Source organism: Carcharodon carcharias, chromosome 5 (genome assembly GCF_017639515.1).
Source record: "Carcharodon carcharias isolate sCarCar2 chromosome 5, sCarCar2.pri, whole genome shotgun sequence".
Taxonomy (NCBI): domain Eukaryota; kingdom Metazoa; phylum Chordata; class Chondrichthyes; order Lamniformes; family Lamnidae; genus Carcharodon; species Carcharodon carcharias.
The window spans coordinates 170709633-170726896 of NC_054471.1; the positions used below are offsets into that span (position 1 = coordinate 170709633).

The window sequence follows — 17264 nt, forward strand, 5'->3', positions numbered from 1 at the left end:
TGAACTCCCCCTCTCACGAAGCTCCAAGTCTGCACTCAGTTTCCTTAGCTGCACTCCGTTTGCCTTTCGGCTTCCCTTAAAAACTCATTAAATATCTGTTCAGCACCTTTGCTATTTCCTCATTCAAATTCAAGATGAACCCTTTTACCTCCAAGTGGTCTCACCCCTTTTGTGCCCTTTTGCCTCATTTGTGCTTATAAAAAACTTTGCTATGTCGCTTTATGTCGAACTACAGTATTTCAAATTCCCCTAATCTCTCAATTTATTATCCTCCTATATTTATCTTAGATCTCTTTTTTAAATCCTATTTTTTGATCTATTTACCAATGAGCACTTCTAGGAAGTGGTTCTTATATGTCGAATGTAAGCCCCTCTGTTGTTAGAACTGTCTTGTTTAAACAGGGAAATTGTAATGTCAACTGGGGGAAATTGAGACCAAGCATACCCACCCCAAGGCTAAGCAGAGGTGTTGAATTTCCCCCATCTCTGACTTTTGCAATACTTTCCCAACAATTTGAGGAATGACTAGTGATGGGAAGAAGTATTTTAAGAAAAACTTAAAAACACAAAAACCTGAGTGTATGCAGCAATGGTGTGCACACACAAGTTTTGGAAATTAAAATAATATATCTTGCACTGTCAACTTGTCCAAGCTCTGTACAGGCAGAGGCAAAACCCATTACACTGTCTATACAGAGTGGAACAGCAGTACCTCTACTCCTCAGACTAGCCACAGCCATGTTTGTTTGCCATCTTTCATGTTAGCTCACAACCTCTGTTCACGCTGTAGGCAGAGGTAGCCCTTCTGTTGGCTGCATAGTTAGCGATGGCACTGGTGATCAGTGCTAATGTTGCACAGAAGAGGTTGGCCATCCAATGCAGATAGAGGATGAATGAGCTCATCCGTGCGGCCAGGCTATGGCAAACATCTCATCACTTTAAACTCATACACTCAAGCCTATCACATACACCGGCATCTCACTCACTACCAGCTCAAGGGTCATCACCACCCATTCTGTCACACACAACCTCACGTCCATCTGGCCTCACCTCCTCTGGAGACTGCCTCCTCAGCCCTCAGGCCACTTGCACAGATCAACATGTGCCCCCACACATACCCTGGAATACCCTCCTTCCCCAGTACAGCTCTTGTCCTGCAGCCTTTTTCCTTGCCTTCTCCCTCTTCCCCAAGCAAGCCCTAGCCCTGCAGCCATTGAAAAGCCACCCTCATATGGCTGATCTAGTAGAGACCTGCCCAAGCCCCCCTAAAAGTGATAGTGGCAAAGCCTGGTGCAGATAACAGCGAGTGCTGCGCAAAGCAAGGTAAGTAAACAATGCTCGAAGTGTAGCTCGCCAGGTGCACATTGCTTATGTACAGTTGTGAAACACGTTGGCATGATGCCCAGATGATCCAGCGTGAGAGGATGATTCCAGTGAGCAGGGTTTATAATTAAATGCAAATGTATTAAAATGATGTTCACGACATGCAGTGGCAGGAAACACTGCCCACCATTAACGGGTGGCAGATGTTCACAAATTAGCTTCACGATGGTATGAAACCAATTTTTGGCCCTCGCATCATATTGTCCTGCCTTGATGCCCAACGCCAAAGGGGCCGTAAATTTCCAGCCAACTATTCCAACACATGGTTGGCTGGTGCCCCACATTCTACCTTCTGTAAATTGAGGTCTTCTAAAACTCTGCTGTGTCTTAACTCACCAAGTGCAGTTCCCCAATCACCACTGGGCTGGCTGACCTGTATTTCCCAGTCTTGACTTTATAATTATCACCCTTGTTTTCAAATCCCTCCATGGTCTTGCCCCTCCTAATCTCCTCCGGCCCCACAACTCTCTGAAATATCTGTGCTCCTCTAATTGTGGCCTCTTGTGCATTTCCAGTTATAATTGCTTCACCATTCCTTGAATTACCTGGACCTCAAACATTGGAATTCTCTTCCTATAACACACTACCTCGCTTTCCTCCTTAAAACACACCTTAAAAACGACCTATTTGACCAAACTTTTGGTCATGTGACCTAATATGTCATGTGGCTCAGTGTCATACTTTGTTTTATAATGCTCCTATTGTGAAGTTCTGTCATGTTATGATTACTCTGCATCCAAAGATCCTTTACCATGAGATTGTTAATTAGACCTGTTTCATATTACCCAATCTAAAATAGTCTGTTTCCTGGTTGGTTCCACAACGCATAGTTCTAAGAAACTGTCCTGAATAGACTCCCTGAACTTATCTTCAAGTCTACCTTTGCCAATTTGATTTGTCCGATCAATATGAAATTAAATTTGCCCTCGATAATTGCCGTATCTTTCTTACATGCCCTAATTATTTCTTGATTTCTTCCTGTCCTGTGTAACTACGGTTAGGTGGACTATAAATTGCTTCCGCCAGTGACTTCTTTCCGTTGCTATTTCTTACCTCTGCCCAAACCAATTCTACATCTTATCTTCTGATCTTCCAAGATCATTTCTCACTATTGTACTGGTCTCATCCTTTATTATCAAAGCTACCCCACTTCTTCCTCCTTTCTTCCTATCCTTTTAAAATGTCGTCACCCTGAATATTCAATTCCCAGCCTTGGTCACCTTGTAACTGTGCCTTTGTAATATCTATCATAACATACCCATTTCTATTTCTATCAGTTCATCTAACTTGTTATGACTGCTGTGTGCATTCAGATAAAGTCTTTATTCTATCTTTTTACCATTTTTTTTCCTACTGTGACCATTTTTGCTGGTGCTCTCTTATGTTTGTACGCTCTGTCCCTTCCTGTCACACTCTAGTTAACATTACCCATATCACTATCCTGCACTATTGCTTTGTCCTTTCTCTTTAACTTCCTAAATTTCCCCTCTCCTGAATTTCCTTCCCCACACTGTTCAGTTTAAAGCCCTCTCTACAGCCTTCATTATTTGATTCACCAGGGCACTGGTTCCAGCATGGTTCAAGTGAAACCCGGCCCAACGGAACAGCTACATCTTTTCCCAGTACTAGTGCCATGGCCCCATGCATCGAAACCCATTTCTCCCACACCAACCTTTGATCCATGCATTCAACTCTCTGATCTTATTTACTTTGCCAATTTGCCTGTGGCTCATGTAACATTATTTTTGTGGTTCTGCTTTTTCACTTAACACCTGGTTGATCATACTCCCTTATCAGAGCGTCTTTTTTAGTGTCGTTACTACCCACATGGACCACAATAACTGGATCCTTTCCCTCCTACTCCAAGTCTCTCTCCAACCTCAAGGAGGTACCTGTATCCATGTCACGTGGCAAGTAAGACAGTCTTTGGGACTCACTTGACTGTGTTCATCCCCTAACTATACTGTTTCCTATTATTACTACAACATTTATTTTACTCCCCCCAAGTGAATGGCTCCCTGCAGCATAGTGTTGTGGTCAGTTTACTCACCCTTACTGCCTGCTCTTGTCCACACAAGTTATAAGAACATCGAACCTGTTGGACAATTGCAAGGGCTGAGGCTCTTCTTGTGCTATCTTCTGGATCCTCATAGCTGCCTCACTTGTAACCACACTGTCCCTGACCACAGACAAAATCTGATGTACCTAAGGGTGCAGCTGCCTCCTGAAACAAAGTGTCCAGATAACATTCCCCTTCTCCTTGATGCATTAGGACTCCAGCTCATCAACTCGAAGCCAAAGTTCCTCGAGCTGCAGATGTGGTTGTTGTGGATCACAGCTCCAACATGCTACAGCTGCAACAGATCACCTCCCTTGCCATCTCTATATTTTATTTAACTTAAGTTTGAAATATCAGTGATTATTTTATAACTATAATTTTTTAAACTAGTTAAGCTATAAATTTAATACAGTACTTATATCTCAGCCCTCATTTAAACTGCTGCCTTTGTTTAGAGAAAAAATAGAGTAAGACTCACCAACCAATCACCTACCTGCTTACCTATTAATGTAGAGCTTGGCTCTCAGGTCTTGCTGTCTCTTGCTCTCGCACTCAGACCACTCATTTTTAAAATACCAGAACAGCGACTTTGCTCTCACTGCATCGAATTCCTGCACTCACCAAGTTACCAAGTTAAGAACTCTGTAGATGTGTGCTCCATCAAAAGTGTACTTTGTGCTACTTACTGTGTAATACTAAGGGAGGTCATTTACTACTGTGTCCTTTTTAGGTAGTATATTGAACAGACATAATTCAGTAACCAACCAGTATGCTGGGGTCTGTGTCAAAGTAGCAACAGAATGTGGGACTGATGTGCTTGATCTCTGGACGTTGATGCAAATGGAGAACCAGGTAAGGAAAGAGAAAATGCACAGTGAAAAGTTTGTAATGCATGACACTTGTAGGATATAGTAAAGCTGCAAAGGAGTTATAAATGATAAAGAACTTGAATATGATCAGTTACTTCTCCAGTCAGGTTTTTTTCTTATTCATTCAAGATATGAGTGGCCCTGGCAAAGGCAGCATTTGTTGACTTTCCCTAATTGCTCTCAAGAAGATGGTGCTGAGCTGCCTTCTCGAATCACATGTGGTGTAGGTACATCCAGAGTGCTGTTAGGGAGGGTTGTACCAGGAGTTTGACCCAGTGACCCGTGCTTGCAAAAAGAAAGGCAGGAAAACTGCTAATAAAACCAAAATGCTGTGTGGACAAAAAAACAGAATTAACGTTTCAGGTTGATGACCTTTCCGCAGAACTGGGATAAGTTAGAAATGTAATCATTTTTAAGCAAGTGAAAAGGGGAAAAAGTAGAAAAAGAATAAAAGGGAAGGCCTGAGATAGGTGGAAGATGGGAAACATTAAATGATAAAAAGATTAGTAGTGCAAGGCCAAAGGGAGTGGTAATGGGACAAAAAGAAATAAAAGATGTGTCAAGATGAGGTGTCAATGACAGATTAATGAACAGCTGCCTTCCAAAAGCAAAATCAAGGGAAAACTAAAACCTACAAAGAAAATGGGGACAGAGATCATGGTCTGAAATTATCGAGTTTTTTATTTCTTGGGAAATGGGCATCATTGGCAAGGCCAACAGTTATTGCCAATCCCTAATTGTTTTTCTGAAGATGGTGGAGAACCACCTTCCTGAACCACTGCAGTCCATGTGGTGTAGGTACACCCGCAGTGAGAGTGTTTCCAGGATTTTGACCCAGTGACAATGAAGGAAGGGTGATATAGTTCCAAGTCAGGAAGGTGAGTGTATTGGAGGGGAACATGCAGTTGGTGGCGTTCCCATATTTCTGCCACCCTTGTCCTTCTTGGTGGTAGAAGTTGCAGGGTTGGAAGGTGCTTAACATTTGTCATAGTGAAAATGTTATAACAGGGCACTTAGATAAATTAAAGGTAATCAGGCAGACTCAACATGGTTTTGTGAAAGGGAAATCATGTTTAACCAATTTACTGGAGTTCTTTGAAGTAGTAACAGGTGCTGTGGATAATGGGGAACCGGTTTATGTACCGTACAGAGATTTTCTGAAGGCATTTGATAAGATGTCTCGTCAAAGGTTATTGCAGAAAATAAAAGCTTATGGTGTAGGGGATAACATATATTGGCATGGATAGATGATAGCCTGGCTAACAGGAAACAGTATGCATAAATGGCTCATTTTCTTGGCAGGATGAGACGATCAGTGCTGGGGCCTCAAGTCTACAATTTATGTAAATAACTTAAAGGAAGGGACCGAAGGTACGGTTGCTAAATTTGCTGATGACACAAAGATAGGTAGGAAAGTAAGTTGTGAAGAGGACATAAGGAGGCATCAAAAGGATATAGCTATGTTAGGTGAGTGGACAAAGATCTGGCAATGGAGTATAATGTGGGAAAATGTGAGGTTATCCATTTTGGCAGGACGAATAAAAATAAAGGCATATTATCTAAATGGTGAAAGAGCTGAGATGCTGAGGAATCTGGGTGCCCTAATGCATGAACTGCAAAAGGTTAGCAGGCACATGCAGCAAGTAATTAGCAAAGCTAACAGAATATTATCATTTATTGCAAGGAGAATTGAATACAAGATTAGGGCAGTAATGCTTCAGTTATACAGGGCATTGGTGAGACCACATCTGGAGTACAGTATTGGTTTCCTTATTTAAAGAAAGATATAAATGCATTGAAAGCAGTTCAGAGAAGGTTTACTAGATGAATACCTGGAATGGGCAGGCTGTCTTATGGGGAAAGGCTGGACAGACTTGGCTTGTATCCGCTGGAGTTTAGAAGAGTAAGAGGCAACTTGATTGAAACATACAAGACCCTGACAGGGTGGATGTGGAAGGGATATTTCCTCTTGTGGGAGAATCTAGAACTTGGGGGTCACTGTTTCAAAAATAAGGGGTCACCCATTTAGCACAGAGATGAGGAAAAAAAATTCTGAGGGTTGAGACACTTTGGAATTCTCTTCCTCAAAGGTGGTTGAGGCAGAGGTAGAGAGATTCTTGATGAGCGAGCATTTGAAAGGTTATTGGGGGTAAGCAGGAATGTGGAGTTGAGATTAAAATCAGATCAGCCATAATCTTATTGAATGGTGGAGCAGGCTCGAGGGGCCAAGTGACCTACTCCTGCTCCTAATTCATATGTAAGGTGGTGGTGAAGGAGCCTCGGTGAGTTGCTGCAGTGCATCTTCAAGATGGTACACTGAGTCCCAGAGGTCAGCATGACAGCAAGATGGAGAATTAAAATGACAGGTGATCAGAAGCTGAGAGTCGTGCTTTCAGAACAGAGGTGTTCCGTAGAGTGGTCACCCAATCTGTGTTTGGACTCTCCAGTGTAGAGCAGACTATAGTATGAGCAGCAAATACAATATATACTAAATAGAAAGTACACGTAAATCGCTGTACCACCTAGAATGAATGTTTGGGGCCTCGGATGATAAGGAAGTAAAATTGCAAGTGTTGTATCTCCTGCACTTGCATGGAAAGGTTCCAGGAAGGAAACTAATTGGACTAAGAGTAAAATTTAGTGTTGTATCCCATCAGCCAGTTGTTGACTTACTAATAAGACTTAGAGAAACAGATACCATACCAGAGGCTGAAGCTACCAATTCTGGTGCAAATAATCCTGCAGGCTAATTCTGTAAAAAGTAGGATAGTTCTAGTTGCAAAGCACTGCTATGCTTCCTGTTGAGTTATGCAACAGTTTTGACATGTTAAACCACAGCAGAATCCTTACACACATTTCATAGGAGTGTTGTTCCTCACTCTTACCCCTAGATTCTGTTGTGAAACCCTAAATAATGGATTTTCTAGATGTACCACAAATTCATTATGCTTCTTTACGATATTTTGATTCATGTCCCACTGTTTTCATAACTTGTACAAAAAAGCACCTATTTTATTTTAGTATGGAAAAGTGGTTTAGAATTAAGGAAGCAATCTCCCATGACGGAAAGGATGTATGCAATCTATAAGGAAAACTGCCTCTGGATATGTGAATTTATCAGCAAGTCTTAAACATGGTAATAATTTTCATGCATGTCAGCTATCTGGCTGACCAAAATTTGTTCATGACTGCATTATGTTTTAAGAAGTTTTGTTTCACGTTGAATATCTTCAGTTACAATAGAATGCTTTTTCACACCAATGTATTAACCTGTACAAAAAAAAACTTTTATAAAAACAATGGGACATGAATCAAGATATTTATAAAAAAGCATAACGGATTTGTGATACACCCAGGATATCGATTACCTAGAGTTCCACAGCAGGTTTAATTTTAGTCCCTTACATCTGCTCCTTCTTTGGGAAGACAGCAGCTGGGATAAGAATGTAGTAATCACTCCCATACTTTCCATATGAAAGGTACTTTTTTTTTTAAAAGTTCATAGAATTTAACTTAGCTGTATACTTTGTATGAAAGCTTAATAGAGTACTGCAGCTTTGGTGCGTGTTGGCAATGGCACTTGACAATGACTGTAGTCGTTTTAAAATAGTTCATCTGTGAATTTATAATTATATATCTAGCACTTATCAGTTGAACTGCATAACTTTGAAGGTCCATTTTTTGATGCATTATAGGAATTTTCCTCATATCTTTCGGATGGATTACATTTATCAGAGAAAGGAAATGAGTTTCTGGAAACCCATTTGTGGCCCCTGTTGGAAAAAAAAATTAAAAGACTGCCAATGATCCTGCCTCACTGGAGTGACGTAGATCACCTGAACCCCGAAGCCAGCCTACTGGTGTAATTGAACCACACAGAGGGTTTCAACACATTGAGCATGTCTGGACTCATGTTCCATTGAACTTGGAAGCTACAGAACATAGTTTACTAAGAGTGGCAGTAAACGCACACAACATACCGGATGGATATATCATTGATACAACTGGTGCACTTGCAGAGGTACTAAAAGAAATCCAGTTCTGTCACTAACTCAGCTAATCTTGTATTATGCTTTTCCATGGTGGTTGACTATTTAGTTTGTATAAGAATCATTACAAGGCATGCTGTACCAGTTGCTAGATTTTAACCTTGTCTCAGATTTTTAGAGGAGTTGGGGGACAGAAGAGGGTAGTAGGATGAGGTCATTTCTATAACTGGAATAGCTGACCTGCTGCTTTGGAGGCATAAGTGACCCCACCAATCATGCTGGCAGTGATAGTCAAAGCGGCAGCCTCATTGTCTGTGAGAGGGACTCTTGCAGAAGAGCTAAAGAAAGCAAGCAGCTACATTTAGTCATGCAGCTCAACAAGCCAGCATTAAACAATCAATTGGCTCTCTCTTGCTGAGTCAGACTTCATTATGGCACAGGAGTAAAAACAGAAAGTGCTGGAAAAACTCAACAGGTCTGACAGCATCCATTGAGAGAGAAACAGAGTTGACGATGAGTCAGACGGACTCGAAATGTTAACTCTGTTTCTCTCTCCACACATGCTGTCAGACCTGCTGAGCTTTTCCAGCATTTTCTGTTTTTGTTTCACATTTCCAGCATCTGCAATATTTTGCTTTCATCTTAATGGCATAGGAGTAGCCCATTAAGCAATCCAATCGGTTCTGTTGCCCTATTTTTTCAAATGTCCATGCAATTATCTTTTGAAATTATTGATAATCTCCACTTCCCAGTACAGCTGCTGTCAGGTGGCATACTGAGCAGAATTCCTCACTTATAGGATAGGCTTCAATCAGGTATCATTTGCTGTGAGAAATACCACCCTGGCTATTGTTCCATTCACAGTTAAAAAGGTCAGTTACCAACTGGAAAATGCAAGCAAGGGTCTACTGGACTGGAGACCAAACGCAGTCTGGGTGACCACTTTGTGGAACCCCTTCGGTCTGTCCGCAAGCATGACCCAAACCAACCTGTCACTTGCCATTTCAACACACCACCTGCTCTCATGTCCATCCTTGGCCTGCTGCAGTGTTCCAGTGAAACTCCACGCAAACTGGAGGAACAGCACCTCATCTTCCAACTAGGCTCTTTACAGCCTTCCGGACTTAATATTAAGTTCAACAATTTCAGATTATGAACTCTCTCCTCCATCCCACCCTTTTTCCAATAATTTATCACTGGCCCCCTATCCAGCTCTACTTGTCCCACCTCCATCTACCAGCTTATATTTCATCTCATTTCTGTATTTCTTAGTTCTGATGAAGGGTCATACGGACTCGAAACGTCAACTGTATCCCTCTCCGCAGATACTGTCAGACTTGCTGAGTTTTTCCAGGTATTTTTGTTTTTTTCTAGATTTCCAGCATCCGCAATATTTTGCTTTTATCTACTGGATATCTTTCTCACTAAATTGTATTATTCAATTGGGAGAGGCAGGGTTTAACCTTTTTAAAAACTGTTCTTAGTAACCTCAAAGTAGTCATCAAAGTGCTCAACAGTGTATTCTAAGTAATGGGAGGAGAGAAATGAATAACATACTGAGATCTATAACATGTAAAAGCTTCAAAATAAACATGCTAATATAACAATTTGAAAATAGTTTATAGTTGCCAAGGTTACATGGGCCTCACTGCTTTGCAGCTTTCTCAAAAAAAAAACCTAACTGCTTCTGCAACTTCCTGCTGATGGTATCTTTGCCTATGTCTTATTCTTCTCACCAATCACAAACATAAAAAAACTTTCCAATATCGTGTGCTTGAGGTACTGAGACAACACTCTTCTTTGGTGATTTCAGTTCAATAATTTAACCTGAAGGAAAGGAATTGATGGCCGATATCAACTCAAAATCTCGGCTGTAGGTCTAAAAAGAAGCAAGGGGGGTGAAAATTATAAATGTCAAAGGTTGTAACACCTGGAATGGACCCATTCAGACTCAGGGGTGATAATAAAAGCAAAATACTGTGAATGTTGCCAACACTGCTGAGCAGTTTCAGTATTTTATGTTTTTATTTCAGACTCTGGCATCAAAAACCTGACTGATCAAACATGGGTCTGATCAGTGAAAGCCATATCATTCTCCACTCCCAGTCATTTTCAAAACTGGGCTCAACCTTTAAAATTTCACCAACATAGTAATATAACTGAAGTATTTTTGCTCTAAAATGGAGTTTGCATACTGATCGTTGCTCTTAATAATTGATTTCTTACTACACCCATTTAGAGTTCCTTTCCAATATTTGGAGTTTCTCGGCAAAACAGACAAATCAATTAAAAATCCAAACTCTTTATTAAAGTACAATGCTATCATACTAGTTCCCCAAAGTTTTTATATTCACAAAAGCCTTAAATCATTACAAAAATTGCAGCATTAATCTGCCCACACTGCTTGCAAGTACTGATACAGAGAAGAACATGACTGAATGTTAGTTATAAATGTGACAGGGTAGCAATTGGCATCAGTCCTTTCAAACAGTGTCAGTTTTTGGAATTTTTTTTTTAAAAATAAAAGAAAATATACTTGCATTGCTTGCAAGACTTGATGACTATGTACAGGTATGCATTGTAAAAAATACAACGATAATTTACTCAAGGATTTGAATTATTTATGCTAAGTCATGATTGGCCCAAATTTATTCATTTACTTAAAAAAAAAGGGCTGCATTTAGAGTCAGATTGCGGTACTTCAGGGCCAGTTATAGGAGCTTCAAGCTAGGAGTCAAATTACCAGTTCTTTAAAAAATACTGCACATGCAGGGAAGTAGATCATATCAAATTTACACATAGTTGGATTTAACTTGTAACAAAAATCAGAGAAGCCACATGATAAATAATTCAGCTTTTTTTAAAAAATGACTACTCTGACTGACGAACTCAGCACTCTGTTTCCTTACTGTCAATCCGGGCTTGTCGCTGCAATTTGAATGCCTTGTCACTCCTGTTGACAGAATGCCCTGTTAAATCTTCAAAGGATTTTGCTGTCTGGCTACTATTTGGAAAAGGATCCTCATCTAACCCACTCTCACCAATTAGAGAGTCAGCGCTAGGATCTTCCTGTATAGTGTCCATCCGATGATGGTCAGTTTTTGTTGGCACTACCAGTGTTGGAACAGTAACTGGTGGTGGTGGTGGTGGTGGTGGTTGAAAACGGCTCGTAGACTGAGGAAGAGACTTCACTATTCGAACTGAGGCAGACTCTAGGCTACTAAACATCTCAGGGTTCTGCAGTAAACAGTTAAAAAAAATACATTTTACAACACAGTATGTTGGCAATAATATTCTAGAATAGAGATGGCTCAAGATTTTTGTGTCTTTCTGGCAAAAAAAAGTGACAAATCATCTAAGAACTGCACTTGCACTACATGGGTTTACAGTAGCTATACTTTTTTATCTATTATTCATGGAGCGTTGGCATTGCAGGCTAGGCAAACATTTATTGCCCTGGGGAAGATGGTGATGAGAGCCTTCTCGACAGCTGAATAATTGACCAATTTAGAAGTTAGTTAGCAGTCAACCACATTGCTTTGGGTTTGGAGTCACATGTAGTTGGGTAAAACAGCAGATTTTCTTCCCTAGGGGAATCAGTCTTTACAACAATTCAGCATGGTCACCATTAATGGAACAAGTGGGAGCTGAACTCATGTTGCTGGATCATTCATCCAAGTCCCTGGATTACTAGTCCAGCAACATAATATACATCAGAAAATAGTGCTTTTGTGGTGTTTACTTCACAATCTATGGTTACAGATTTAGTATCACAGTTACTCCAGACTTGAATGTGACAAACAGGCTAAGGAGCCCTACAATTCTACATAATTTCGAATCCAACAATATTATGCATCTCAGCACTGAATTGGGGGCGTTCAAGTAACATTTTCAAAATAATCCCTCTGAATACTGTGTGGGCAATAAATTGAAGATATAATAGGTAACTTGATAAATGCTGCATCCATTCCATAAGTGAAGGAATCTGAGTAACGCTTGAGTGACTAAGCAAAGTGTAGGTGCATGCTCAACATTAGAACATGGGTCATGGCAGATAGCTTTATTTGGTTTTAATAAGATTTTCTGCTTCGTAACAGAAAACTGCATTTTGTACTGACACATCAAGATGTTTAATGGTAGCCCAGGCAGTTACTATGTTTGCAGTTACCATTAGAAGTCAAAATGTACTACACAGTTGTGTTTTATTTTTAATCTAAATATAGACAAAATTTCATATTCACACTCTGCATGATTGTGAGCACGCACAGATTATTTTGGTCTTATTTTTATTAACTAATCCGGTTAAGGAAATTAGCTGGTATGGTTGAACATTCCACTAGCAGTGCTGTGACCAAAGTTCAAATTCAGTATGGTTCAAAATGAAACACTGAGTAATATGAATCTAGCTTCCACTGAATTAACATACAATACAAAAATAACCAGAAACTTCCCTAATTATATCTACTGAAAGGCTGCAAGAGTGCCTTTTACGAAAAATAGAAAACTCATGTATAGCATATATATGATAAATGATTGGACTACTGTACAGGATACTTTGAAATGCACCAAATACCAGTGTTTGGCGCTAACACGACGTAAAAAACAAAATTCTCTCAATGATATCCTTCACTCTGATGAGCAGGTAAGAAACCACCTGGTGCAAGAGGTGAGTCAAGGCAGCTACAGAATAATTTGCATCAATTTTTGCAAAATTTGGATCTAGTCACTTTGTCTGTACAAATGATGTTTCTCGTTCTTTGAGGTAAGTGTTATTTGTACCTATAAATTCTAGTTGCCTTCATCTCAGAAGAAAAAAAACGCAAAAGAAACTTCAGTCCTGGTCCTATGTCAATAAACGCACTCCACAACCCAGAGGGGTTGTTAGATCTCAGAATTGTTGATTTCTTTTATTTTTTCATGGGGTGTAGGCGTACTGGCTAGGCCAGCATTTATTGCCCATACCTTATTGTCTTTTTCAACCAAATAGCTGTGGGTCTGGAGTCACATGTAGACTAGACCAGGTAAGGACAGCAAATTGCCTTCCTTAAAGAACATTAGTGAACCAACTAGGTTTTTACAAATATCAGCAATGGTTTCATGATCATCATCAGGCTTTTAATTCCAGATTTTTATTGGATTCAAATTTCATCTTCTGCCGAGGTGGGATTAGAACCCAGGTCCCCAAAGCATTACCCTGGGTCTCTGGCAGAACTCAGCAACAATATCCACCCTAACACTATTCTTTGATAAGTGCACATGTGAACAATAGGCTACAATAGGTATGGACTTGTGGCAATCTCCAAAACCTCTGAACAACCTGGTGATGGCGCTCACCGTCAAATCTTACACCCAAACAGTGAACATCTGTGGGAGATGCTGGAGGGTGAAAATGCCCCAGCATTGGTCAGTGCTTTCAGGAAAGATGGGGAGGAAATAAGTGCGAGTTAGATGGTTAAGTGATTCCACTGTATACAATGCCTTGTTCAAGGTCCAGTTATTTATCTGCTAATAGATTGAGATACTAATCGAGACAAAGAGCATTTTCAACTGATGCCGGGTCAGTTCATTTTTGGGCTAGGACAGTTGTATGTGCAGAATTGGAATACTTTCAAAGAATGTGGAAATTTGTAGTTCCTCCAGTAGGTAATGAAATGTTCTTTCAGACTTAACTGAGCTATCATACACCAATAGGAGCTGTGGGAAAATATGTATCTTTTGAGTAAATTTGATAAATGTTAGTTTTAAACTTTTGCTGTTATACAAAAAATCTGCCAATGACCAGAAAAAACAGAAATAAGGTTTTTTTATACAAAACGGACAAAAAGGTAATCTCCACTCAAGATAGAGCTAATAATCTGGATATTGCAATATGAGTATAGTTACATCCAAATGGTTTGAAGCAGTGTTACATGACCCAACTTTTAATTTAAAGGATACAGACAATTAAGGTGAATGCCTCCTATTTGATGCCTGCTGAAGCTCAGGTCATGCTGGAGGAAGTTGTTTTGAGAAAAGTGATGCTGTTTGCCACTTCACAGTACCATTCACAAGAGTTAGCATTGTCACATGCCTGGAAGGAGGTGGAGGCAGGCTTCAGGCAGCAATTAGCCAGTACTATTATCTCCTCTTTTAAGATACTCGTAAAATGTATCCTTGGCATTCCTTTTGATCACCTGTCCTAATATCTCTGTAGCTTTGTCTCAAGTTTTGTTTAATAACACTCTTCTGAAGCATCTTTGGGCATTTTACTATGTTAAAGGTTCTGTATAATGCAAGTTGCTGTTATTGGTTGTGTTAGCCCTACACTATATATCAACCGCACTGAAATATCAGTCTACTAATGTCTGGTTAGTCCTGCAGTATATGGGTAAATTCTATTTTGATTCACATCCCTGAAATGTCCCAGTTTTAAAGACTACTAGAGAACTCTTAACAGGTTATTAAGGTGATAGAACATCAACTATGTTTTATTAATCATGGTCTCTTGATGTTCCTTCAAGCAGTTGCTTCCAGGCCATTTTACATACACAGGAACAATGCCGAATGTGTTTTTTTGGGAAAGACAGCATTACAACAAATTGACCCTATCTCATTGACTGTAATTTATACAATTAACCTCCAACTACAGCCCAGGGTAATGCATGTGCACTCAGAGATTGCCTCAGTAAACTATCACCATGGCTCAGTGATATCACTACTGCCTCATCAAAAAGATTGTGGGTTTAAGCCCCAGTCCAGAGCCTGAGCACATAAACTAGTCTGTCGCATCAGTACAAGTAAGGAAGGAGCTGACAATTTAATGTGGTAATGTAGTTTCAGAAGTGCCATATTTTGTCTGCCAGTTCAAGTAAATATAATAGATTTTATGTTCTTATCAAACAGCAGGCAGTTCTCCCAATGCCCTGACCAACATTTATCTTTCAACCAACACGACCAAAAAGCAGGTTAGTTGGCCCTTCAATCCATTGTTGTTTATATGGCATTACTGCATTTAAAAAATGGCTATGTTTGCCTTACAAACAGAAGTAATCAACTGGCTGTAAAGCACTTTGGGACATCCTGAGTTATTAAACTGCAAGTTTCCTTGTGCCATACTGAATAAAAATATGCCAGAACAACTTTTCAGAAGTCTATCAATAACAATGAAAACAATTCTGAAGTACATTTCACACACAAAGGTTTAGCTGTCAGAAGTTGAACCTTTAAGAAAATTTCTGTAATACATACACTGGAAGGGAAGAATGTTTTTGTGCTCTCCTCATACTGCTGGTCTAGCTTCTTATCCTACAGGGGAAAAAAATAGAAGTATTTGTTAATTAACCTCTGTGCTCCTTCGCTACAGACCAAACTTTAATACAGTTAAAATCACTTGCCCAACCACATGAAATGACTGATAAGCATTTAAGCAAAATGCTGTTTTTTCTGCACGTACACACTGTTCTGCAAACATCCTTAGGTAGTAGAAGATTCCAGTACAAAGAAATAGGAGTGATATCTAGGTGCAGCACAATAATTGTGTTGCAGCTCATGTCCATTTATGAAGAAACATTTGACAATTGAAGATCTCCACAAAGTACCCTTAGCCTGAACTCCACTCATCTAAAGATAAAGAAAGACAAAGGATAGCCAGGAAACAAAGAAGTTTTAGCTTTACAAATAAAGTATGGTGCAAAAATTTAAGTGCTGGAAATATTTAAGTCTAGTCAGTTCTGACGATGGGTCTTCGCATAAAACATTAACTCATCTGTTCTTTCCAGGTCCTGTCTGATTTTGTGGCGTTGCCAGCATTTTCCATTTAAGCTTTAGAGTTCCAGCATTTTCAGTTTTTGCTGGTTTATACAGTAATGACTCTTCTATTTGAGGAATTGCTTCAATTTCTAAATGAGTCACTGAATGTAGTGTTTGATGTGAATAGAAACCTTAGACAATTATTAGCTAAGCATGAGGTGAAGTAACAAAACTCTGCACAGGGATAAATTACAACTACATTTAAAAACAGTAAGAGAAAAGTTAGCGGAATTATTCAGTGAGCAAGAAATGTTACAGGGAACACATTAACATGAGAAGGCATAAGGCAAGATCCATACAATTTGTCTGAATTGTGCTTCAATGCCTGTTGCATTCACATTAATAGAAATGCACATTATCAAGCATTTCAATCTGAAATTTTTATCAGACACCTGGGCTTTGAAGAGAATTAATACACTTGGCATAATATAATTAAACTATTTAACAATAGTTTACAAAATAAAATGTGCATGCTAATTACCTTCGCTACTGAAGACAAGCAGAGGTAATGCTTTTGCCCCTGTTGATCTATTTATCTGTAAACAATTCATCTCAAAAACTAATGGATGGATTTCAAAAAAACTTGATACACAGATGGGGTATAGCCCAAGAAAGAAATGATTAGTTTTTGGTGAAGATGCAGATCCGGATCCAGATCCTGGAATTTTTTTTAATGGATTCGTTAACATTGGAAGATAGGACAAATTGACTTTTTTTTAAAAGAATGTTGTGGGTTGTTTTATTTATAGTGTTGTGGATTACCTCAGCTGCTGTGGTGGAATTTGTCACAGCTGTCAAAACATGAGCAGAGTTTTCAGAGCAGGTTATCAGTTGTGGATTGGCCTGAAGCCACCTCACTGAGATGCAAGTTCTTAATAATGAAATAAAATTCTTATTTCAGCTTAGTTATTGAGCATCAATCAATCAGAAACAAGCCTCAAGGAAGAGCTGTATAATTGTAATAATGTTGAGTTAACACAGTGTGGCAGAGCTACTGAGAGCCCTCTTCACTTGTTTTTATTTTGATGCAGTGTTATGGCAATGTACAAGTTGATGCTCTCAGTTTATCAAAGGATTTATTTCTGTCTCTCACATCCAGCAGCTTCCAGGTATTATCAACAACTTATATTTATATAGCATCTTTAATGTAATAAAACATTCCAAGGCATCTCAGAA

At 39.5% G+C, this 17264-nt stretch overlaps 2 protein-coding genes across 8 annotated transcripts in view; one reads left to right on the forward strand and one right to left on the reverse strand.

The window, feature by feature from the left end:
- Positions 1–17264, reverse strand: part of adam17b (ADAM metallopeptidase domain 17b) — a 109394-nt gene that overhangs the window by 21582 nt on the left and 70548 nt on the right. For 2 of the 5 annotated variants that reach the window (XM_041188017.1, XM_041188016.1), the window contains exons 18-19: positions 15528–15584; positions 10587–11537 (exon numbers count right to left, since the gene is read on the reverse strand). In XM_041188017.1, the coding sequence (XP_041043951.1) occupies positions 11190–11537; positions 15528–15584 (405 nt within the window). In that variant the 3' untranslated portion in view covers positions 10587–11189. Of the gene's footprint in view, positions 1–10586; positions 11538–15527; positions 15585–17264 lie in introns of those variants that run through there. The other 3 variants (XR_005943033.1, XM_041188018.1, XR_005943034.1) reach the window with 2 other exon arrangements.
- Positions 1–17264, forward strand: part of iah1 (isoamyl acetate hydrolyzing esterase 1 (putative)) — a 43788-nt gene that overhangs the window by 20674 nt on the left and 5850 nt on the right. The window contains exons 5-7 of one of the 3 annotated variants that reach the window (XR_005943036.1): positions 4173–4294; positions 8007–8332; positions 15183–15403. Coding sequence is in view for 1 of the 3 variants with exons in the window: in XM_041188022.1 (XP_041043956.1) it covers positions 4173–4294; positions 8007–8177 (293 nt within the window). In the remaining 2 variants the exon portion in view is untranslated. Of the gene's footprint in view, positions 1–4172; positions 4295–8006; positions 9905–15182; positions 15404–17264 lie in introns of those variants that run through there. The other 2 variants (XR_005943035.1, XM_041188022.1) reach the window with 2 other exon arrangements.